This window comes from Anolis sagrei, chromosome 3 (genome assembly GCF_037176765.1).
Source record: "Anolis sagrei isolate rAnoSag1 chromosome 3, rAnoSag1.mat, whole genome shotgun sequence".
NCBI lineage: Eukaryota > Metazoa > Chordata > Lepidosauria > Squamata > Dactyloidae > Anolis > Anolis sagrei.
The window spans coordinates 170,888,377-170,914,384 of NC_090023.1; the positions used below are offsets into that span (position 1 = coordinate 170,888,377).

Sequence of the window (26,008 nt, forward strand, 5' to 3'; positions counted from 1 at the left end):
TTTCCAGGGAAGCAGAAAACAAGCTTGCTCCCTCCTCCCTGTGGCTTCCTCTCACATATTTATACATGGCTATCATGTCTCCTCTCAGCCTTCTCTTCTTCAGGCTAAACATGCCCAGCTCCTTAAGCTGCTCCTCACAGGGCTTGTTCTCCAGACAATGATGCTGGGGAATATGGAAGGAAAAAGGAAGAGGGGTCGACCAAAGGCAAGATGGATGGATGGGATCCTTGAATAGACTGACTTGACCTTGAAGGAGCTGGGGGTGGTGATGGCCCCACATTCCAGCTTGATATTATCAAGCTGGAATGTGTCCAGAGGAGGGCAACTAGAATGATCAAGGGTCTGGAGAACTGGATAACGAACCCTATGAGGAGCGGCTTAAGGAGCTGGATGGCCATCTGTCAGGGGTGATTTGAATGCAATGTTCCTGCTTCTTGTCAGGGGGTTGGACTGGATGGCCCATGAGGTCTCTTCCAACTCTTTGATTCTAACAGGGAGCTCTGGCTTGGGCTGGTCCATGAGGGCAAGATGGATGGATGGCATCCTTGAACTGACTGGCTTGACCTTGAAGGAGCTGGGGGTGGTGACGGCTGACAGGGAGCACTGGCTTGGGCAAGATGGATGGGATCCTTGAATTGACTTGCTTGACCTTGAAGGCGCTGGGGGTGGTGACAGTCGACAGGGAGCTCTGGCTTGGGCTGGTCCATGAGGGCAAGATGGATGGATGGCATCCTTGAACTGACTGGCTTGACCTTGAAGGAGCTGGGGGTGGTGACGGCTGACAGGGAGCTCTGGCTTGGGCTGGTCCATGAGGGCAAGATGGATGGATGGGATCCTTGAACTGACTAGCTTGGCTTTAAAGGAGCTGGGGGTGGTGACGGCCGACAGGGAGCTCTGGCTTGGGCTGGTCCATGAGGGCAAGATGGATGGATGGGATCCTTGAACTGACTAGCTTGGCTTTAAAGGAGCTGGGGGTGGTGACGGCCGACAGGGAGGCTGGTCCATGAGGTTATGAAGAGTCGGAAACGACTAAACGACTGAACAACAACTGAGAAGCGTGGAAGGCGGCTGTAACGGAGGGAAGGGAGCCAAGAGGACGTTCTCTGGCGCGCTCCCTGACTGCGCATGCGCGCCAGTCGACGGTCGGGTTAGAAACCCTGGAGACGCGCTGAGGGAGAGGCGGACAAAATGGCGGCGCCGGCCGAGTGGGCTTCGCTGTGCGAGAAGTTCCGCAACGCCCTCAACCTCTCCTACGTGGAGTCCAAGAAGGACCCGGAGACCGAGCCGTACCGCTCCAAGTACAGCGCCCGGGAGCTGCTCGAAGGCATCAAGCAGTCGCTGGGCTCGGAGGAGGTTGGCGAGGCCGAGGGCGGCCCTGCGGAGGAGGGCGCCGAGGAAGAGCGCATGCGCGCCGCGCGGCTGGCGGCGGTGGAGTACGAGCTGGGAATGAACCACACAGACACGCAGGAACGCTCGGCCGGAGAGGAGCACCTGGCCAAGTGCCTCCAGCTGCTGGAGCGGCACCGCCTCTCGCGAGACTGCGTCTCCCTCTACATCCAGGCCCAGGTGGGACGGGCGGGGGAGGGAGGGAAGAGCGCGGTGGCGTCACTAAGGGCGCGCGTGGTGACGTCACAGAACAACAGAGGGCTGCATTACAGAGGAGGGGGGAGCATACCCAAAAGAGCTTAAAGCACAGAAATGTATTCTATTTTTATATTTAAACAATCTCTGTAGCTGGATTGAGCCACCATCACTTTTTTCATAAGCACACTTTATATGTGCTAAGATTGAATACCCCTTATCTAAAAGGTTTGTGACCAAAATAATAATCTTCAATATAAATAAAAATGTAATGTTAGTTCGTGCTACCAACAGAACTCAGAAATCACTGGGGGAATTGACACCAAATTTGGACACAAGACACCTAACAACCCAATGTATGTCCGGATTCGTAGTTACTGGGATTTATGTTGTTCATTCATTCAGTCGTCTCCGACTCTTCGTGACCTCATGGACCAGCCCATGCCAGAGCTCTCTGTCGGCCGTCACCACCCCCAGCTCCTTCAAGGTCAGTCCAGTCACTTCAAGGATGCCATCCATCCATCTTGCCCTTGGTCGGCCCCTCTTCCTTTTGCCTTCCACTTTCCCCAGCATAATTGTCTTCTCTAGGCTTTGCTGTCTCCTCATGATGTGGCCAAAGTACTTCAACTTTGTCTCTAGTATCCTTCCCTCCAATGAGCAGTCGGGCTTTATTTCCTGGAGGATGGACTGGTTGGATCTTCTCGCAGTCCAAGGCACTCTCAGAACTTTCCTCCAACACCACAGTTTAAAAGAATCTATCTTCTAGGTTCTAGTAGGTTTTTTCGGGCTATAGGGCCATGTTCTAGAGGCATTTCTCCTGACGTTTCGCCTGCATCTATGGCAAGCATCCTCAGAGGTAGTGAGGTCTGTTGGAAATAGGAAAATGGGTTTATATATCTGTGGAATGACTGGGGTGGGGCAAAGAGCTCTCTGCTGAAGCTAGGTGTGAATGTTTCAGCTGACCACCTTCATTAGCATTTGAAGGCCTGGCTGAGCCTGGGAAAATGTTCTGTTAAGAGGTGTTAAGATGTACCTAGTTGTTTCCTCTCTGCTGTTTTGCTGTAGTAATTTTAGAGTTTTTTAATACTGGTAGCCAGATTTTGTTCATTTTCATGGTCTTCTCCTTTCTTTGTACACAGAGAAGCCATTGAAATCCACAAGCATATGGACAATTTCAACAGAAAGGAGGAGACCCTGAAAATGAACAAAATCTGGCTACCAGTATTAAAAATCTCTAAAATTACAAGTGTAGCTTTCATTTTCCACCCCTTGTAGGATTTCATTTTCTTTGTATGATGTCTTTTAAAATAACAATTTAATCTTTCCTTATTTTGCAGAATAATCTGGGTATCCTCTGGTCAGAAAGAGAGGACATTAAGACAGCACAGCCATATTTGGAATCTGCAGAGGCTTTGTATAACCAGTACATGAAAGAGGTAATATGTTGAAATAATTTGCTTTGAGTCTCTTTGGGGAGATAGAGTGGAATATAAATAAAGCTTTATTATTATTTGTGTTTCTGCAGTGTGTCAATTCTTGGATGTGAGAGTAATTGAATTTCTAAGTTCTGGTGTTGATAGGCTGTGGTCATAACATAAGAAGCAAGTTGTCTGGGTGCATGATTGTTGAATTTTGCAACCTAGATAATATGTTGTGAAACTGAGAGCCAGTATCTTTCACTTAGGAGCCATTATTTTAGAAATTTATAATCGTATCTAGTAAATCTATCTAGCACTGTAATTTCATTTTTATGTTACGTTTCAAAATTGCTACAATTTAAGCAAAGGTGTTAAGCCGAAGCTTGTGTCCAAAGTTATCAGAATTTCTATTTAATTTTACTTATATAATAGTAAAGGTAAAGGCTTTCCCCTGACATTAAGTTCAGTCATGTCCGACTCTGGGGGGTGGTGCTCATCTCCATTTCTAAGCCGAAGAGTCAGCGTTGTCTGTAGACACCTCCAAGGTCATGTGGCCGGCATGACTGCATGGAGCGCCCTTACCTTCCCGCCGGAGCGGTACCTATTAATCTACTCACATTTCCATATTTTCATACTGCTAGGTTGGCAGAAGCTAGGGCTGACAGCAAAAGCTCACGCCGCTCCCCGGAAGAGTATAAATACTCCCAAGTAAATAAGGCTGCATTGCTCCGCTGCTCTTGTACAATTGTTATGCTGTTGGTGCAGAATCAGGGTTACTGCTCTGCTTATGCTAAGATAGATAGCTCTGTTTATAGATTAGTCCACTGACCATATCAACAATAACAGACAAAACCAAAAATACACAGACCAATAGACACTAATCACTATGCTGAAACATGAAAGGCACTGCAGACTACTTCAACCAGAGAAGTCAGCCATAGCAGAGCACCTGATGAACCAACCTGGACACAGCATTTTATTTGAGAACACAGAAATGCTGGACCACTCTCACAACCACCATGTCAGACTACACAGAGAAGCCATTGAAATACACAGGCATGTGGACAATTTCAACAGAAAGGAGGAAACCATGAAAATGAACAAAATCTGGCTACCAGTATTAAAAAACTCTAAAATTGCAACAGCACAACAACAGAGAGGAAGCAGGCAGGGACATCTAATTACCTCTCAACAAAAGATTGCTCCAGGCACTGCCAGGCAATCAAATGCTAATCAAGGTGGTCAGTTGAAACATTCACACCTAGCTCCAGCAGAAAAGAGTCCTTTGTCTCACCCTGGTCATTCCACAGATATATAAACCCTTTTTCCTACTTCCAACAGACCTCACTACCTCTGAGGATGCTTGCCATAGATGCAGGCGAAACGTCAGGAGAGAATGCCTCTAGACCATGGCCATATAGCTCGAAAAAACCTACAACAACCCAGTGATTCCGGCCATGAAAGCCTTCGACACATAATGCTACACAGAACAAAGTGGGTTTAGTTATCTTAAAACCTCTCTCTACATTTCAGTAAGATGCACAATAGACTAAACTCTTGATGCATAGCAAGCAGCATTCTGAGTTGTTGACTCTGCTGTGCCATCGCATTTGCACAATGGGCCCTTTGTTAGACCTTCCGAGGCACTATTTATACAGTGCGCAGCCTCAGGAGCCATTTCCAGCCCTCTTGACACGACTCCTAGAAAAAACAGTGGAAGGCTGTACAAATCCTGAAGTGTGATCCAAAAAATAATTGTTTATTGGTCTTGATTCTAGTTCCCTGAATTTGTTTTTAGTTACTCTGACTATGATAGTGCTATGGAGAGAGGGCTCTCGTCTCTCAGATCTGTGTGGTTGTTTCTGATTTTTCCCATTTACATCTCACTTTGTTGCAAGGTGCTCGTTGGTCCATTTCTATAAGCGTTTCTCTGCCATTTCCATATTGTCAGAATTCATACTTTTGCAGTGTGTTCAATAAGATGGTACCTTATTTTCCTACTTGACAGATGCAATTGTTTTTCGGGTTGCAAAGGTCAACAGCAGGCTACACACAATTGGTTGGAAACCCACTCCAACCCGGGCTGGCTTCGAACTCATGACCTTTTGGTCAGAGTGATCTTAATGCAGCTGACACTCAGCCAGCTGCGCCACAATCCCAATGCCCTTAAATTTAATTTTTAAAAATCCCATTCTGATCGAGATCCGTCTGCATTGTAGTAGTATGACCGACCTTGTTCATCTACATGTTTTATCCACTCATGATCTGCTTGGTTCAAAGTGTCTCCTTACTTATGCTTGGATCCCGAGTCAAGCGTGGTGGTTTCCAGGTTCTTTCCTGTGTTCCTTTGTTGTAATAATAACAACATCCTATTGAATCTTTATGTGTCTCCCATTCTCCATTAATTTGGATTGCAAGAGTTATAGGTATAGGTGTGTTAGACAGACTGACTTTGGACTTTTATATGTATAGACAGATGTGTCTAACTCTCTATTCTGATGAATTTGGTATAGTATATAGTAATTTCAACAACTGATGTGTGGATTTTGAGGTCATGGAGATAGGAGAAGACCCTTCTGTGTATACATATGTAAAGTCTCTAAGGCTTGGAAGATCTAGATCCAGCTGAGGATCTGAATGTGTCTACAGAATCTCATGGGAAGAGGTGCTTGAGTTGTTTGAGCTGGATTCAGTGGGGGGACTCATTACTTCAGGTTTTAATTTAAAGCTCTTTTAATTTGGGGGTGGGGAGGTTGCTTACTGTAGTGGATTTGTTCATCAGTAATTTAAAAAACAATTGGTTACTGTTTTCTTTTATTGATGTCCATGGAGTATCAAGACTTACAATCAAGTTACTATTTATTACATTTTTACAGGAACTTGTGTTCTTTAATTATTCAGAACGGATGACTTGTTCTTCATGCTAATCTATATCAATAAAAATGTAATGTTCGTTTGTGGGATTAACATAACTAAAAAAACCACTGGGCGAATTGATACCAAATTTGGACACAATACACGTATTTGGCCAACCAGTGACTATCACTCATAAAAATACTGAAAAACACAGCAGAAGAGACTTAAAAATTAAAAAGATATATACATTACAACGCATGCACAAAACCACACACATATATATACATATACACAAATATATCTTCTTCTTAGGGAATCCCTCGTAGTCCAAGGATGATGGTCCTCCAAGTGTAGTGCCCTGGCGGAGGGTTTGTAGGTGACTGTGGAGCCCTGTTCTTTATCTGCATCTTCTCCCACAGTGAGGGCATCGGTTACCAGGTGGAAGGCGGTCCCAGTCGGGGTTGGCTTGACGCGCCTTCCTCTTGGCACGTTTCTCTCTTTCGCCCTCCATTCATGCCTTTTCAAATTCTACAGCACTGCTGGTCACAGCTGACCTCCAACTGGAGCACTCAAGGGCCAGGGCTTCCCAGTTCTCAGTGTCTATGCCAGAGTTTTTAAGGTTGGCTTTGAGGCCATCTTTAAATCTCTTTTCCTGTCCTCCAACATTCTGTTTTCCATTCTTGAGTTCAGGATAGAGCAACTGCTTTGGGAGACATCCGGTGGTCAAGCATCCGGACAACAGCACAAATATATACACATACACATATACACACACAAAGCACATATAAACAGACTGGGCCTCAGCAACGCATGGCAGGGGACGGTTAGTCATAAATATACCTGCATGGGTTGATTCTCCTACTTTTATCTTTTGTATCTTGTTATAACAACTCTTGTTTGAGAATAGTGAATGCTTAATGATGTCAAAAGTATTTGTATTATTGAAGGCTTTCATGGCCGGAATCACTGAGTTGTAGGTTTTTTCGGACTATATGGCCATTGTCTAGAGCAGGGATCCTCAAACTAAGGCCCGGGGCCCGGATACGGCCCTCCAAGGTCATTTCCCCGGCCCCCGCTCAGGGTCAACCTAAGTCTGAAACGACTTGAAAGCACACACAACAACAACAACAACAACAACAACAATCCTATCTCATCAGCCAAAAGCAGGTCCACACTTCCCATTGAAATACTAAGTTTATATTTGTTAAAATTGTTCTTCATTTTAATTATTGTATTGTTTTAAGTGTTTTGCACTACAAATAAGATGTGTGCATAGGAATTAATTCATTTTTTCCCCAAATTATAATCTGACCCTCCAACAGTTTGAGGGACTGTGACCTGGCCCTTGGTTTAAAAAGTTTGTGGATCCCTGGTCTAGAGTTATTCTCTCCTGACATTTCGCCTGCATCTATGTCAAGCACCCTCAGAGGTAGTGAGGTCTGTTAGAACTAGGAGAAAGGGTTTATATATCTGTGGCCATAGATGCAGGCGAAATGGCAGGAGAGAATGCCTCTAGACCATGGCCATATAGCCCGAAAAAACCTACAACAACTCAAAAGTCTTTGTTGCTATACTCTTACTTTTATTGAAACATTTAAAAAATCACTCTCAAAGTAATGGATTGCACTTCTGCTATTTCAATAACGATTTTGTGTATGGAGAGTAAAAGCTTGTAGAAGTACAGTTAGGTTTGCATAATCATTGTTTGGCCATATGCAGACTCTGTTTTAATAAGTCAACAGAGTTAATTGCCTCAGATGTCCTTGGCACTTGTTTTGTGGAATACAAATACTTTTGGGAGCTATTAGGCCCGTCGCAAACTCTGTTCCTGCGGGAGAAAACCTTGCTAGCATGTCCCTGACGTCACGAGACTCCGCCTCTCCCCGCCCCTTTCTCCGCCCCTTTCTCTTTGCCAGCGTGGTTTTTCCTTTGCTAGGGCAGCATTGCCAGCATACTCTCTCAGTTGGCAGAATTCAACTGAGCGACGGCTCTTAAGGTGCTTCATTGGAAGAAAAGGAGGCGAATCCACAGCTCTCTGGCAATGTTGGGCTACATATTTAATCATCCCGAAACACTTGTCATCTTGGCTGGGGCTCATGGAGGATGAAGCCAGCTTTTTTGAATGAGCGCAACTTTCCTATTAGTGCTTTTTATTTTTCTATCGGAGCGGAACTAACATGCAACTAGTAGAGCGGAAATTTCCTGTATAGATTATCTTAACTGTATGTTGTGTTTTGCAGAATGGAAACCCTCCGCTTGATTCCAGTGAACATTTTATGACTGAAGAAGAGAAGCTTTCTGATCAAGAAAGATCAAAAAGGTCTGTGTTCACTGAAGCCGAAGTTGGAATTTGGGTGGTTGGGTGGTCATCTCTTTTAAAATTAAACCTGAAAACCCTGTTTCCTCAGATTTGAAAAAGTCTATACTCATACGCTGTATTATTTGGCTCAAGTCTACCAACATCTGGAAATGATTGAGAAGGCTGCACAGTACTGCCATTCTACCCTCAAACGGCAGCTTGAGTATAGTGGCTACTACCCAGTAGAATGGGCTTTCAATGCAGCTACTTTGTCTCAATATTATCTCACAAAGGTAATTATTTAAATGTTCTTCCATCCATCTAATTTACTTTTATAATGTGTCATGTGATTTGTATTGTCAAGGAATGGGTTGCATCTACAGTCATGTTAGGAAGCTATAGCACTTTTATCTCTTTAGGAACCACTGTGCCTATTATCCTACAGTGTTGTGTGAGCTGATTGGCCTTGATGGGAATGGGGGTCAGTAACATATAGAGTGTCACAGCATTGATCAAATCTCAGCCCTGTTGAGATCAGCGAAGTCAAAGGCCAACTAAAGTATTTTGGCTCCAGATCTTGTTTTCGATGGACAGAATGTTCATATAAATAATGCTTTTGGTCTTCTGGACCATTTCTCGTTGACAGGAATGAATAGGAATTTGGTTTTGCCTATTTCTGCCCATCCCTGCAGCTCCATCCCAGAGATTTGCTCCAGAGGATTAGGAAGTCATCTGAACAACATGAAAGGTGGTGTTGGAGGGGGAACGAATAGGCAAATATCACCCTGGGAGTAGTCCTTCTGCCGGAAACAGGCAATAGGTCCATTGCCTGTTTTAAAGGGCTTTAATAATAATAATAATAATAATAATAATAATAATAATAATAATGGGTTGTTGTAGGTTTTTTCGGGCTATATGGCCATGGTCAAGAGGCATTCTCTCCTGACGTTTCGCCTGCATCTATGGCAAGCATCCTCAGAGGTAGTGAGGTCTGTTGGAAGTAGGAAAAAGGGTTTATATATCTGTGGAGCCTTCGACAATAATAATAATAATATTTATTTATACCCCGCCACCATCTCCCCAGTGGGGACTCAGAGCGCCTTACATGGGGCCAAGCCCGGATAACATATTACAGCAATAAAATCAAAGTACAAACAACAACAACATCATCAAAATTACATTAAAAAAACGCAGTCATAAAACAACATTCTAATAAACACAATCACGATAACGATAACAATGGGCGGGCCGCATATACAGGATAAAACAATTAAAGACTGTAATGAGATAAAATAGGAGCAGGACAGTTACGGGGAACTTATAAAACACATAGAGTTGTGACGCTAAACTTCTCATTTGGGGGGTGCGAGCTCTAGTAACAAAAACGTTGAGGGGTGCAAAAGGTCATTGTGTGCACCTACTCACCAAAGATGCAGCGGAAGAGCCAGGTTTTAAGGTTCTTTTTAAACGTTTCTAGTGAAGGGGCTTTCCTGATCTCTCCAGGTAAAGAGTTCCAAAGTCGGGGAGTCACAGAGGAACATTACATGTACTTTGCTGTGGGAAGAGATTCACAGATCTCTGCATATAGGCATGCAAGATTTTAGAAATAAGAGCCCACTGTGAAGACGGAGTCAGCTGTTTTGGTATTGCATCCTTGGATTACTATGTTCCCACAACTAATAACGTTTTAACTACTACAACATTTCTTTACTTCATGTCCTGTCAACTTAAAAAAAGCTCTAGGTAGCAGACTACTAACAGGGCATACACAAAATTGATTTAAAAGTTAGGTTATCAACTCTGGCGTGTTCCAGGTTTGCCTTGAAAGTATCACTTCTGTCTAATTCCTTTGTATTCTTTTAATGTATTTGCAAAGCTTGCATGAAGCAAGTTACATAAAAATTAGATATTAAGATATTTCAAATTCTAAATGTTGTCAAATGTCTTAGAAATGAAAAAAAATGTTTCTCCTTATTCCTCGCAAGGGATGATTCAGCACTGGTTTGTTTTTTGAGTGTTGGTAGGATTGATTATTGAATTCTGAGAGATGTCTGTGTTTAGGGTTTTTTTTACTATAATTTGTGGTTTTTTATTTTCAATTTAAATATTCATAAAACAATGAAACAAATCAATATGCATGTATATATACATAAACCAATACAATGCTATCTAACATCTATTAATATTCGTATTGTTATACCCTTGTAAGACTGTAGGATCTATATAGCAATATTAAATAACCACTCACAAGCCGGTTTTGCTTTGATATGGATATATTGCTTGTATCTCTTTAGCAAAGAAAGACACAACTGTCTTTTTCCCACCACCACTTCCTTTTAGACATCTTTCCTGCCCATTTCCCCCTCTTCTCAGTTTCCTTGTTAGAGCTTGTTGCTTCACAAGTTCCAATACAAGGCTTCCAGCGCCCTCTGCTGGCTTCAAAATGTCATACAGAATTGATTCAGCCAGGATGATTCAGTCAGGATGTCACAGAGGGAATTTGTGATGTCCTCATGCTGTCAGAAATTGACTCCTGACAACCCTCCCCTCCTCCTACCCCTCCCATTTTGATGACTTCACCTCCCTTGGGTTGGAGACATTAATATATGATTTCTTTCCTCCTTTTGATTACATTGTTTTTCCATTCTTCCTTCTCGCCTGATACTTATCTATATATATATAAATGCTCTGTGCATAATGAGTACCTTAAAAACAAAAGAACCAATGAACGAAATCACACCAAATTTGGCAACAAAATGTCTCACAACACAAAGAGTGACCATCACTCAAAAAAATATGATTTTGTCATTTGGGAGTTGTAGTTGCTGGGATTTATAGTTCCTTACAATCAAAGAGCATTCTGAATCTACCAATGATGGAATTGAACCAAACTTGGCACACGGAACTCCCATGACCAATAGAAAATACTGGAAGGGTTAGGTGGGCATTGACCTTGAGTTCGGGAGCTGTAGTTCACCTACATCCAGAGAGCACTGTGGACTCAAACAATGATGGATCTGGACCAAACTTGGCACAAGCACTCAATACGCCCAAATATGAACACAGATGGAGTTTGGGGGAAATAGACATTGACATTTGGGAGTTGTAGTCACTGGGATTCACAATTCACCTACAATCAAAGAGCATTCTGAACCCCACGAACGACAGAATTGGGGCAAACTTCCCACACTGAACCCCCATCACCAACAGAAAATACTTAAGGCCATCCAGTCCAACTCCCTTCATCAGGGCAAGAAAACGTAATCAAAGCCCTCCTGACAGAGAGACATCGAGCCATAGGGATAGATAGATAGATAGATATGATTCACACACACACACAGATATAGTATCATAGATGTGAAAGGGACCCCTAAAGAAGGACTATGATATGTTGCATGTTCCAGAGTAGGCAAACCAGACACTCTCCACATCAACACTGACAAAGAAACAGCAAGAAATACTGTTTCCCCGTAAGCATCAAGACATTACATATATTAAAAACCAACACTTTCACATTATTTTATTTCCCAGATCAACAGACTGGGCCACAGCAACGCGTGGCAGGGTACAGCTAGTTGTTCATAAATCCCTTACACATATTCCAACAGATTAAATTATGAAACCTTCTATAAAAACCTTTCCCTCTTTCTTTTTTTAAACAATGTTTAGAAATGGCTCCCAGTCCTTGATGAAGATTTTTGTGTTTTTTCTTTGTTCACTATTGCTAATTTGTCCATTTCTGCAATTTGAAAGACTTTAACCATCAATTCTTCTATTGTTGGGAGGTACACCCTCTTCCAAAACTGCTTAGTTTTTTATGGTCCCAAAATAGGTTCACATCTAAAATATGTATATCAATCCATTCTCAGAAATGCATCTAGGGACGTGGGTCATTAAACTCTGCATTACAAACAACTCTTACATTTAAAGAAATCAGTATATTGTCAACTGTCATTTAGGGAACCATTTATTTATTTATTTATTTATTTAGGTTACTTCTATCCCACCCTTCTCACCCCGGAGGGGACTCAGGGCGGCTTACAAAGGCACAATTTGATGCCAGCATCACATAACAGTAGTAAAACAATATAACAGCAATTAACAGTTAAACAACAGTTCCTGCATTACAACAGTAAAACTAATAAAACCAATACAAACCCATTACTCCTCATTGGCTGTGGCTGTATGCATCTACTGCTATTTGAATACATCAAGATTTCCTTTTGCATAACAATGTGATTGCATAACTATGACAATACTGGCATTTACAGATGTAAACACAATTGTTAGCCAACAGTATAAACAGGAAATGAATTGTTCTAGCTAAGAAGCTGGAAGGCACATAGAAGATTATGCCTCCAGTTTGTGATGGCAGCTTTGTCTTTCTTTTGAGGGGGACTTGGATGCTTATAAAAGATTTTTAATTTATTTATCGTGTCAGGCAACCGAACAATTGTATTACATTTTTGACAGAACAAACAAACAAACAAACATACAAAAGACACAGAGTTTGCAAGCTTGGTAGTTGATTAAATGTCCTTTGACCAGTATCTGGCCACTTGGAGTGTTTCTGGTGTTGCCGCAAGAAGGTCCTCCATGGTGCATGTAGCAGGGCTCAGGTTGCATTGCAGCAGGTGGTCAGTGGTTTGTTCTTCTCCACACTCGCATGTTGTGGATTCCACTTCGTAGCCCCATTTCTTAAGGTTGGCTCTGCATCTTGTGGTGCCAGAGCACAGTCTGTTCAGTGCCTTCCAAGTCACCCAGTTTTCTGTGTGCCCAGGGGGGAGTCTCTCATTTGGTATCAGCCATTGATTGAGGCTCTGGGTTTGAGCCTGCCACTTTTGGACTCTCGCTTGCTGAGGTGTTACAGCGAGTGTCTCTGTAGATCTTAGAAAACTATTTCTTGATTTAAGTCGTTGACGTGCTGGCTGATACCCAAACAAGGGATGAGCTGGAAATGTCACTGCCTTGGTCCTTTCACTATTGGCTGCTACTTCCCGGCAGATGTCAGGTGGTGCAATACCAGCTAAGCAGTGTAATTTCTCCAGTGGTGTAGGGCGCAGACACCCCGAAATAATGTGACATGTCTCATTAAGAGCCACATCCACTGTTTTAGTGTGGTGAGATGTGTTCCACACTGGGCATGCGTACTCAGCAGCAGAGTAGTATAGCGCAAGGACAGATGTCTTCACTGTGTCTGGTTGTGATCCCCAGGTTGTGCCAGTCAGCTTTCGTATGATATTGTTTCTAGCACCCACTTTTCACTTGATATTCAGGCAGTGCCTCTTGTAGGTCAGGGCATGGTCCAGAGTGACTCCCAGGTATTTGGGTGCGCTGCAATGCTCCAGTGGGATTCCTTCCCAGGTGATCCTCAGAGCTCGGGATGCTTGTCTGTTCTTGAGATGAAAAGCACATGTCTGTATTTTAGATGGATTAGGGATCAGCTGGTTTTCCCTGTAGTAAGCAGTAAGAGCACCTAGACCTTCGGAGAGCTTCTGTTCTACCATCTCAAAGCTCCCTGCTTGAGCGGTGATGGCACGATCATCAGCATAGATGAAGCTCTCTGTCCCTTCTGGCAGTGGCTGAGATGTAGAACATGGATGGGGCAAGCATGCTTCCCTGAGGCAGGCTGTTCTTCTGTTTCTATAATTACCGTATATACTCGAGTATAAGCTGACCCGAATATAAGCCAAGGCACCTAATTTTACCACAAAAAAACTGGGAAAATGTATTGACTCGAGTATAAGCCGAGGGTGGGAAATGCAGCAGCTACTGGTAAATTTCAAAATAAAAATAGATACCAATAAAGTTATATTAATTTAGGCATCAGTAGGTTAAATGTTTTGGAATATTTACATAAAACTGTAATTCAAGGTAAGACTGTCCAACTCTGATTAAACCATTATTCTAACCTTCTTCAATGTAAATATGCTTACATGTCCTCCAATAATAATAAATATAGTAAAATAATAATAATAGAGTAAAATAATAATAATAGAGTAAAATAATAAATGTAATAACAATAATAAATAGAGTAAAATAATAATAACAACAACAATAAAATAATAAATGTAATAATAATAACAATAACAACAAAGTAAAATAATAAATAATATTGACTCAAGTATAAGCTGGGGGAGACTTTTTCAGCCTAAACAAAGGACTGAAAAACTAGGCTTATACTCGAGTATATACAGTATGTCATTTTTAGATTTCCTGTTGTGCAGCGTTATTCATTCATCTTACTTGTCCCTTTACTGGCAACACTTTTGGATATCCAGTTTCAGAACAGTAATGTTCAAGACTCTATAATTAAGTGCAATATGTAGGCTGTTCTGTGCCAAGAAGACATGTCACCCTGTTCTCTCTCCACAGCAATGTTTCATGGAATCCAGGCATTGTTTAGCTTCTGCCAATGTCATCTTCAGCCAGGCTGGGCAGGTGCCATCTTCGGAGGACAGTAAGTCATCCCATTATAATTCATTGGGAAATAGTGGATGCTTTGCTCCCTCTGCATAGTTTTAGTAATGACTTTCCCTCTTCATTCCCTGTATCTGATCGGTCACATTAATTCCATTGATGTGGAGGAAAAAAAAATAGATGAGGCCACAATTCAGCAAAGAGCCCTGGTTTTCTACATAAAGTAGAAGGTCCTAAGGATCGAAGGAAGTATTTAAAATCAGCACTTTGACTTCTCCTGTCATTCACTCTCCTAATGACTCTGGTCTCTTTTGTTGTTGTGAACATCTTATAAGCTGCTTTGAGGGCACCAGTTAGAATATCTATATAAATAAAAATGTAATGTTCGTTTGTGGGATTAACATAACTCAAAAAACACTGGACGAATTGACACCAAATTCGGACACAAAACACCTAACAATACAATTTATGTTCTTCACTCAAAAAATTGATTTTGTCATTTGGGAGTTGTAGTTGCTGGGATTTATAGTTCACCTACAATCAAAGAGCATTCTGAACCCCAACAACAATGGAATTGAATCAAACTTGGCACACAGTTCTCCCATGACCAACAGAAAATACTGGAAGGGATTGGTGGGCAGTGTCCTTTGGTTTTGGAGTTGTAGTTCACCTACATCCAGAGATCACTGTGGACACAAACAATGATGGATCTGGACCAAACTCTGCACGAATACTCAATATGTGCAAATGTATTGTACTGGTGGAGTTTGAGAAAAATAGAATCTTGACATTTGGGAGTTGTAGTTGCTAGGATTTATAGTTCACCTACAATCACAGAGCATTCTGAACCCCACCAACGATAGAATTGGGCCAAACCACCTACACAGAACCCCCATGTGGGCCACAGCAATGCGTGGCAGGGGATGGCTAGTAGAGTATAAATAGTATAGGTAAAGATTTTCCCCTGACATGCAGTCCAGTCGTGCCCGACTCTGGGCTGTGGTGCTCATCTCCATTTCTAGGCCGAAGAGCCAGCGCTGTCCATAGACACCTCCAAGATCATGTGGCCGGCATGACTACAAGGAGCGCCCTTACCTTCCCGCTGGAGTGGTACCTATTGATCTACTTACATTTGCATATTTTCATACTGCTAGGTTGGCAGAAGCTGGGGCTAACAGCAGAAGCTCACACTGCTCCCCGGAAGAGTATAAGTACTCCCAAGTAAATAAGGCTGCATTGCTCTGCTACTCTTGTGGTGCAGAATCAGGGTTATTGCTCTGCTTATGCTAAGATAGATAGCTCTGTTTATTGATTACTCCACTGACCATATCAACAATAACAGACAAAAACAAAAATACACAGACAAATAGACACTAATCACTATGCTGAAGCTCCAGTAATAGTTAACTAAAATAAATTAAAACACAATAATACTTGATGAAATAATAAATTTGGTAAAGTGGGATTAAATTACAAGATTAAAGCAGGGAGAGTAGAGTGACGAGCGTAAAAGAGCATATTCTAAGAGGGAATTAACCTTTTTTGGTTTGAATTTAGAAGAAATATGTACAAAGCTGGTGGGTGTATCTGTGCTCCTGATATAATTTGTATTAGTAATGCATATCAATACCTGTTTATATCTATGTTCAGTACACGTAAAGCAAGCAGTGATTTTAATTATTTTATAAAAACAGTTCAAAATATCCATACATCTTGTCTCTGTTCAACATAAAATAAATATCATATCTTCTTAAAGTTGTTTGGTCCTTTTTACAACTTAAAAGAGCTTTAGAATCATAGCTCTTAAATAAATGGTAATCTTACCTATAGCTATTTTATTATAGCACAGATAGTTGTTTTTCATTTTGTGCCCTTCTCTAGGAACTTATAGTGGCTTATAGTCCCCTATCCTGGAAAAAGTGTTTTCCAAAATTTTCATGTGGATTACATTTGTGTTATTTTTAAAACAGATGAGACAGAACAAGATCAACAAGACCTTCGACAGAGAAAAGCTGAAATTGCAAGATGTTGGATCAAATACTGCCTGAATTTGTTGCAGGGAGCCCGAAAGTTGCTTGAGGTAATAAAGGGATAAGCACAAGTATTCATTTTAATATTTGCAATAGCAGTGAATCTCAGAGATTTGTGTGACTGTGCTTGCATCTACACTGTAGTCTTAATGCAGTTTGGAACCACTTTATTTGCCGTGACACAATGCTTTTTTTTTTCAGTAGGAAGCAATGCTTTATTTTTTTTTCAATTCTTAATTTTTAAACATCGTCAAACAAAATGTATAAGCATACATTCTTCCCTCTTTTTAAAATATCTTAGACAAAAGAGTATGTCATATTATATACAATCTAACAGTAAAAGAAAAAATCAAAAACATCTTTAAGCATATTTTATCATTATTTTTAAATTTCCATTACAGCTTATACTACGTATAACTCCATTACACACCTTTTATTTGTCTTATTTCTTTATAATTATTATTATACCGTTCACCCCCTTCCCCTTACCTTTAGTTTGCGCCCCCTTCACCAGGAACTCATGTTGTTTCACAATTCCAAAATGTCATTGTTTCTGTTGCTGGCTTGTATTTCAATTACTTCTACCCCGCCCTTCTCACCCCCGAGGGGGGACTCAGGGCGGCTTACAAACGAAGGCACAATTCGATACCTATATCAAATTATACAAAACATACAAAAACAGTTTAAGCAAATTAACAGATTAAAAACATCAATACATAAACAATCTCATGCTCAGTGTTCAGAGTTCCGAATATCCATTCCGTTCCATCAATTCCTGCTCATCATTGGGTTTTTCCTTTAGCTGCCAGAATGCCCAAAGGCTTGGTCCCACATCCAGGTCTTCAGTTTTTTCCTGAATGACAAAAGGGAGGATGCTGATCTAATCTCCCCGGGGAGTGAGTTCCACAGGTGAGGGGCCACCACCGAGAAGGCCCTGCTCCTCGTCCCCGCCAATCTCACTTGCGATAGAGGCGGGGTCGAGAGCAGGGCCTCCCCAGAAGATCTTAAACTCCGATATGGGACGTAGAGGGAGCTCCGTTCGGACAGATACACTGGGCTGGAACCGTATAGGGTTTTGTAGGTCAAAACCAGCACTTTGAATTGTGCTCGGAATTGGATCGGCAGCCAGTGAAGCTGGCACAACAGGGGGGTGGTATGCTCCCTGTATGCTGCTCCAGTGAGCAATCTGGCTGCCTCTCGCTGGACTACTTGAAGTTTCCGAGCAGTCTTCAAAGGCAACCCCACGTAGAGCGCGTTGCAGTAATCCAATTGGGATGTAACAAGAGCGTGGACCACCGTGGCCAGATCTGACTTCCCAAGGTACGGGCGCAGCTGGCGCACAAGTTTTAATTGTGCAAAAGCTCTCCCAGCCACCGCTGAGACCTGAGGTTCCAGGCTCAGCGATGAATCCAGGATCACTCCCAAGCTGCGAACCTGCGTCTTCAGGGGGAGTGTAACCCCGTCTAACACAGGCTGTAACCCTATGCCCTGTTCGGCCTTGCGACTGACCAGTAGGACCTCTGTCTTGTCTGGATTCAATTTCAATTTGTTAGCTCTCATCCAGTCCGACACAGCAGCCCTTTCCCCCTCATTAAAAACATGCTCAATAAATTTTCCCCATATTTTCCAAAAATATGTTTGTTTCCATATTCCCCTTTTAATTTTAGTATTGCAAGTTAGCTTATCATTAATAGCTATATTCCAAATTTCCCTATACCATTCTTCTAATTGAATTTCTTATTTTTTCTTTCCAGTTTTTTGCTATTAGCAATTTAGCTGCTGTTATCATTATTTATTTATTTAAAACATTTATATTCTGTCCCTTCTCACCCTGAGGGGACTCAGGGCGGAGCACAGCATATAAACGGCAAACATTCAAATTCACATACAATACATAAACATTAAAAACATTTATCAAAATATTAAAATACACTATTTAAAACTGTCCTAGTTATCCGCGTCAAATCCAATTGGCCTGGTCATCTTTCCTATTGCTGCTTTATTGTCCTGTCCCGAAAGCTTGGTCCCACATCCAAGTTTTTACCATCTTTCTACAGGACAGGAGAGAGGGGGCCGACCTGATCTCACCAGGAAGGAAGTTCCATAGCTGGGGAGCAATCACCGAGAAGGCCCTGTCTCTCGTCCTGTGTCAGTGGGATGGAAAGCAGGGCCTCCCCGGAGGATCTTAATCTCCGCGATGGTTCATAGGGAGAGATGGTTTCGGACAGGTAGTTTGGGCCAGGGCCGTTTAGGGCTTTATAGGCCAAAACCAGCACTTTGAATTGTGCCTGGTAGCAAGCAGGCAGCCAGTGGAGCTGGCGTAACATGGGAGTTGTATGCTCCCTGTATGCCGCCCCAGTTATTAACCTGGCTGCCTCTCGTTGGACTATTTGAAGCTTCCAAGCAGTCTTCAAAGGCAACCCCACGTAGAGTGCATTGCAGTAGTCTATCCTAGATGTAACAAGAGCATGGACCAAATTAGAAACCAATTCTTTCTCCTCTTTGGAATCCTGGGAAGTGTAATTTGGGTGAGGCACCATCATTCTTTGACAGAGACGGCTAAAAACCTTGTAAAACTTCAACTCCCAGGATTCCATAGCAATGAGCCACAGCAGTTAAGGTGGGGTCTAACTTCATTAATTGTATAGTATGGATGCTGTGAACCTTTTGGAGACAATGCTCAGAATCCCCCTATTGTCTGAGGGATTCTGGGACTTGTAGTCATAACAAGTAAAATTTTCAAGCTCTCATTTTTCATCCCAATAACTGTTTTCTAATGGCAACTCTTACAAAGCCTGCATACTAGTGATAGCCAAGAATAATCAGAGTTGGAAAGTCTTAACATGAATTATAGTTTTATGTAAATATTCAAAAACATTTAACCTACTGATGCCTAAATTAATATAATTTTATTGGTATCTATTTTTATTTTGAATTTGACCCGTAAATGCTGCATTTCCCACCCTCGGCTTATACTCTAGTCCAGGGATCCACAAACTTTTTAAACAGAGGGCCAGGTCACAGTCCCTCAAACTATTGGAGGGCCGGATTATAATTTGAAAAAAAAATGAATTAATTCCTATCCACACCTCACATATTTTATTGTAGTGCAAAAAACACTTTAAATAATACAATAATTAAAATAAAGAACTATTTTAACAAATATAAACTTAGCAGTTTAGAATAAATATAAACCTAGCAGTTTGAAAACATGCAAATGTGAGTAGATCAATAGATACCGCTCCGGCAGGAAGGTAAGGGCGCTCCATGCAGTCATGCCGGTCACATGACCTTGGAGGTGTCTATGGACAACACTGGCTCTTCGGCTTAGAAATGGAGATGAGCAGCAGAGTCCCAGGGTCGGACATGACCGGATTTAAGGCCTCCCCCCCCCCCCCTTCTCCTGCCTCCGGGATGCGGCGAGGCCGCATCCCGAAGGCAGGAGAGCCTGGGCCCATGGAGGCGGAGGGCAAAGCGGGCCCAAGCCGCTTTGCCCGCCGTCTCCCCTTCTTCACCCGCCGCCTCCCTCCCCCTTCGCCCGCCTCTCACCCTTCTCCACAGCCCGCGGGCCGGATAGATGCCCTCAGGGGGCCGGATCCGGACTACGGGCCGTAGTTTGGGGACCCCTGCACTAGTCAATACATTTTCCCAGTTTTTGTGGTAAAATTAGGTGCCTCGGCTTATATTCGGGTCGGCTTATACTCGAGTATATATGGTATATTGGTTTTCTATTTTATATATTTTATTTTCTGGTTTTGCTATGCTTTTGTATTATGTTGTGTGTATTGTACTGATGGGTGTGGCCTCATGTAAGCCGCACCGAGTCCCCCTGGGGGAGATGGAGCGCGGTATAAATAAAGTTTTATTATTATTTATTATTGTTTTAGGACAACATTGGTGAACTGGATCCAGACAGGCAGTCGGAGCTGAGAGCCCAGCAGAAAAAAGAGGAGGACGAGAAGGAGAAGGGCAGGAAGAAGGCTGTTCTCTTTGGAACCAGCGATTTGTGTGACTCTATTTTGGCCATGGAAGAGAAAGTGAGCTGTGTGTTCCCATTAGACTTCAAAGAAGCCAGGGAGGTCTTCTTAGTGGGCCAAAATTATGTCAATGATGCAAAAGAGTTCTTTCAGGTAGATGGGTATGTCACTGACCACATTGAGATTGTTCAGGACCACAGTGCCTTGTTCAAGGTCCTGGCTTTCTTTGAAGAAGATTATGAGAGGCGTTGCAAGATGCACAAGCGTAGGATTGATATGCTGGAGCCCCTGTATACGGGCTTAAACCCTCAGTATTACCTTCTGCTCAGGAGGCAGCTTCTGTTTGAACTCGCAGATACTTACTATGAAATGATGGATCTGAAAGTGGCCATTGGCAATAGGCTAGAGGAGCTTGACTCCCATACCATAAAGAAAATAAATTCTCTTGCTCAGATGGCAATGAAATACTACGAGCTCTTTTTGGATTCGCTGAGGAACCCCGATAAGGTTTTCCCTGAGACCCTCGAGGAGGATGTCCTTCGCCCAGCACTGGTGGCCAAATTCCATATTGCACGCCTTTATGGCAAGTTTATTACTTCCGATGGCAAGAAGCAATTGGAGAACATGCAGGCCTCATTAGATAACTACTCCTTCCTTGTTGAGTACTGTGAGAAGCATGCAGACGCCGCCCAGTGTGTTGAAACGGAGCTGGAGCTCAGCCGAGAAATGGCCGGCCTTCTTCCGGCAAGAATGGAGAGGCTGAGAGCAAAGCAGTCTACTTTCACCTAAACTCCCCCTCTTCCATGGAGATGTGCAATATTAATGTGATCTCTGTCCATAGAGACGGCTTCCCTTTTTTGCCAGTTGCCTTGTAGTAATCTGACATCTTCTGTTGTGAGCTCCCACTGTGACAGTCAGCCCAGACCCCGGCTTCAAGTGGAAACCTGTTAACTGTAGTAACTCTCCCACACGTTAATATCAAATATACAGTGAATGGTGAAGTGGTGCTCGATATTGCTTGCTCTGTACTGACATGCAAAGCTCCCTGCCTTATTCTCCCGATTTCCACCATGCAGTCCAGTTTCTGATTTTTAAGTGCTGTTCTCCAACTGCTTCCTCCAGTAGGTTGTGTTCACAGTCTGATCCATCCTCACAAATAGGTACTACAGCATGGGCAGAATTTACAATTTCTCCTTACTTGTTCTTTGAGCCTTTTGTTAACAGATTGTTAATTTAATTGTGTTATGTTTATTTTTGTATATGCTACTTGACTTTTTTTAAATCCTTGAATAGGAAACCATTAAATAAAGAGGACTGACAATACATTCTGCTTTTATTTATCACTAGCTTGGGTACCCGGCGCTGCCCGGGTTATTTGAGAAAGGCATTGTGTGGCAAAGGTGTTCTTTATCAGTTATCAGTTAGTGAAGGTACTGCGAATCCCATCGTGCATGGTCCATCCTCCTCCAAACAGGACCAGGATGGAGAGTGGGTTATGGTGGTTCTGTGTGCCAAGTTTGATCTTGCTCTGTCATTGGTGAGGGTCACAGTGATCTCATGAAGTGTGTGAAGGTACTGTAGGTCCCATCATCCATGGTGAATCCTCCTTCATACCACAACAGGATGTAGAGTGGATCATGGGGGCTCTGTGTGCCAAGTTTTGTCTAGATCCGTCACTTGATAAGGGTCACAGTGGTCTCAGAAAGTGAGTTAAGGTACTGCAAGTCCCACCATCCATAGGCCGTCCTCCCTAAACTGCACCAGGATGGGTCATGGAGTGGGTCATGGGGTCTCTATGTGCCAAGTTTGGTTTTTATCAGTCTTTGTTGGGGGCCGCAGTGTTCTGTGGAAACCAAAGGGTTGGAAAGTACTACACATCCCATCATCCATTGTCTGTCCTCCTCCAAACCTCACCAGGAACTAAAGGGAGTCATGGGGGTTATGTGTGCCAAGTTTGGCCTTGATCAGTCATTGGATGAGGGTCGCAGCTGTCTCAGGAAATGAGTGGAGGTTCTTGAAGTCCCATTATCCATGGTCTGCCCTTCTCCAAACTGCAGCAGGAAGTAGATTGGGTCATGGGGGCTCTGTGTGCCAAGTTTGGCCTTTATCGGTCTTTGTTAGGGGCCACTGGTCTCTGAAAACTGAAAGGGTGGAAAGTACTACAAATCCATCATTCTTTGTCCATCCTCCCCCATACCTCACCAGGACTTACAGGGGGTCATGGGGGTTATGTGTGCCAAGTTTGGTCCAGGTCCGTTGCTCGTGCAAGTCTCTGTGGCCTGTGAAAGTGAGAGCCAATCAGAAAGCTGCCACATACACTTCCGCCCTCTGCATACATACATACATACATACATACATACATACATACAAACAAACATTCACTTTTATTATATAGAGAGATATAGATGTCAGGAGCAAACCAAACAGTTGTATTGCATTTTTAACAAACAAACAAACAAACAAACAAACATACAAAACACAAAGTTTGCAACTTGGTAGTTGATTAAATGTCCTTTAACCAGTAGCTGGTCCCTTGGAGTGCCTCTGGTGTTGCTGTGAGAAGGTCCTCCATTGTGCATGTAGCAGGGCTCGGGTTGCATCGCAGCAGATGGTTTGTAGTTTGCTCTTCTCCACAAGAAAATACAGATAGACCACCATGGATCTCATGGTCCATGTGATGAGGTAGTTGGTAGTATGGCTGTGTGGAAGGTCCTTTTGTTTTTCCTCGCACCCTTTGCTTTAGTTTTTCAAAGAATATCTGTTATTTATTTATCGTGTCAGGAGCAGACCAAACAGTTGCATTGGATTTTTTTAACAAACAAACAAACAAAACACAAAGTTTGCCAGCTTGGTATTCTATTAAATGTCCTTTGACCAGTATCTGGCCACTTGGAGTGCCTCTGGTGTTGCTGCAAGAAGGTCCTCCATTGTGCATGTGGCAGGGCTCAGGTCGCATCGCAGCAGGTGATCTGTAGTTTGCTCTTCTCCACACTCGCATGTTGTGGATTCCACTTTGTAGCCCCATTTCTGAAGGTTGGCTCTGCATCTCATGGTGCCAGAGCTCAGTCTGTTCAGTGCCTTCCAAGTTGCCCAGTTTTCTGTGTGCCCAGGGGGGAGTCTCTCATTTGATATCAGCCATTGATTGAGGTTCTGGGTTTGAGCCTGCCACTTTTGGATTCTCGCTTGCTGAGGTGTCCCAATGAGTGTCTCTGTAGATCTTAGAAAACTATTTCTTGATTTAAGTCGTTGGCGTGCTGGCTGATACCCAAACAGAGGAAGGGGCTGATGAGTGGCAGTGGCAGCACCAGTGGAGCCCCCAGGCAAAGAGGAAGGGGAGGAGGAGGAGGTGAAGAAGGTCAACGGTGCTTGAGTGAAGGACCTTCCTTCTCTCCCTCATTCCCTTCTTTCCTCCCTCTCCTTCCTTCCTCCCTTCCTTTCCTTTCCTTCCTTCCTTCTCCTTCCTTTCCTTCTTTCCCTCCTTCCCTTCCTTCCTGTCCCTCCTTCCTTCTTCCTTCCCTTCTTTTCCTCCCTCCCTCCCTTTCCCCCTTCTTTCCCTTTCTTTATTTCTTTCCCCTTCATTTCCTTCCCTCCCTCCTTTCTTCATCCGTCTCCTTCCTTTCCTTCATTCCTTCCTTCTCCTTCCTTTCCTTCCTGTCCCTCCTTTCTTTTCCTTCCTTCCCTTCTTCCCTCCCTCCGTTCCTTTTTCCTTCCTTCCTGTCCCTCCCTCCTTCCTTCTTTCTATGCAAGATATAAATACAATATTAAATGGGACAGTCAAGAAGTAACGAGAGAAGGAGAGAAAGAGGGAAGGAATGAAGGAGGGAAAGGGGGAAGGAAGGAAGGAGAGAAGGAGGGAGGGAAAGAAGGAAGGAAAGAAAGGTAGAGAAGCAAGGAAGGAGAGAAAGAAATAAAAAGTGAAATGAAAAAGAGAGGGAAGGAACAAGAGAAGGAATGAGAGATAGGGAAGGAAGGAGAGAAGGTAGGATGTAACCAAAGAGCAAAGAAAGGGGGAAAGAAACAGGTAGTGAAGAAAGAAGAGAAATAGAAAAAGAAAAAGAGGAAGGAAAGAGGGAGGGAAGGTTGGCCACAGCAACGCGTGGCGGGTACAGTATAAAATAAATCCAATTGTGCTTCTGCTTCTGACCCTTTGCATACTGTTTATACATTTTGATACCTGGTTTCACAACTGTTAAGGATACATTATAAAATCTGAACTCTGGAAACTGTCCTTCAAGCTTGGTGCAACTTGCATTTTTATTCATCAGTGGAGAATTGCAGAACTTAGCTTTGCCGTTACAGTACAAGTTGTGACCCATGGGTGAAAGATGAACACTTTGTGCATGCTTTTGTGGAATGCAAATATTAGATGTGCTTATTCTTGTGTGCCTTCAAGTCATTTCCCTACAGAGTCTGCATGGAGTAGTGGTTTGAACATTGTACTTGTGACTCGAGACCAGACTTCAATTCCCTGCCCACTGGGTGACCTTGGGCAACGCACATACACTCGGCCCCAGAAAACCCCATGATAGGGGCACTATAAATTGGAAAGAAATCTACTAAGGCGGCTTCTTGGCAAGACTTGCTCAGAAAAGTTTTGGCCTTTGTCTCAAATATGTGTGACTACAAGCCACGTTTCTACCAGTTTCCAAAGTTCAGCCACCAGAATTCAACAGCACGTAATGGCAGGGGCGGCTCAACCATTATGCAAAGTAAGCATTCGCAGTATAGTTGATTTTGCCCAGGCTGCTCTTGAGGCACTCTTGGGGAAAAAATAGACCTTGACATATGCGAGTTGTAGTTACTGGGATGTATAGTTCACCTAAAATCAAAGCATTTTGAACTCCACCAATGATGGAATTGAACCAAATATGGCACACAGAACTCCCACGACGAACAGAAAATATATACCTACCTATCCGAACGTATCTCTGCTTATGAACCCACCAGGACTCTAAGATCTTCTGGGGAGGCCCTGCTCTCGATCCTGCCTGCATCACAGGCACGGCTGGCGGGGATGAGGGACAGGGCCTTTTCTGTGGTGGCTCCTCGGCTGTGGAACGCCCTTCCCATGGACATTAGATCAGCCCCTTCGTTAATGGTGTTTTGAAGAAAACTAAAAACCTGGCTGTTCGAACAGGCGTTCGGTTAAACAATTGCAATGTACACGATGAATATAGGAAACGGAATTATGGAAGATGAATTGGATCACGATTCTAGTTACGAGACGTTAAGGTGTTGTTATTGATGTGTCATTTTGTATATTATGCTGTTAATGGTTTTTAAATTTTGTATGCTGTTGGATTGACTTTTGCTCTTGTAAACCGCGTTGAGTCGCCTACAAGGCTGAGAAATTGCGGTATACAAGCAAAGTAAATAAATAAATAAATAAATATCAGAGATTGGGGGGGGGGGGCAAAATACTCTTTG

At 43.0% G+C, this 26,008-nt stretch overlaps 1 protein-coding gene across 1 annotated transcript; it reads left to right on the top strand.

The window, feature by feature from the left end:
• The first annotated feature begins 1,129 nt into the window (after window positions 1–1,129).
• Window positions 1,130–21,904, top strand: KIFBP (kinesin family binding protein). The gene is made up of 7 exons (XM_060768881.2): window positions 1,130–1,566; window positions 2,919–3,017; window positions 8,096–8,175; window positions 8,264–8,447; window positions 14,530–14,614; window positions 16,545–16,654; window positions 20,492–21,904. The coding sequence occupies exons 1-7, from the start codon at window positions 1,189–1,191 to the stop codon at window positions 21,368–21,370; spliced, it is 1,815 nt and encodes a 604-aa protein (XP_060624864.1). The 5' UTR covers window positions 1,130–1,188; the 3' UTR covers window positions 21,371–21,904.
• Window positions 21,905–26,008: the final 4,104 nt, after the last annotated feature.

Excerpts from the sequence above, each read along its gene's own strand:
- KIFBP (XM_060768881.2), top strand. The coding sequence starts at position 1,189 with ATGGCGGCGCCGGCCGAGTGGGCTTCGCTGTGCGAGAAGTTCCGCAAC. Across the intron at positions 3,018-8,095 it reads ATAACCAGTACATGAAAGAG|AATGGAAACCCTCCGCTTGA; the intron begins GTAATATGTTGA and ends TGTGTTTTGCAG. Across the intron at positions 16,655-20,491 it reads GAGCCCGAAAGTTGCTTGAG|GACAACATTGGTGAACTGGA; the intron begins GTAATAAAGGGA and ends TTATTGTTTTAG.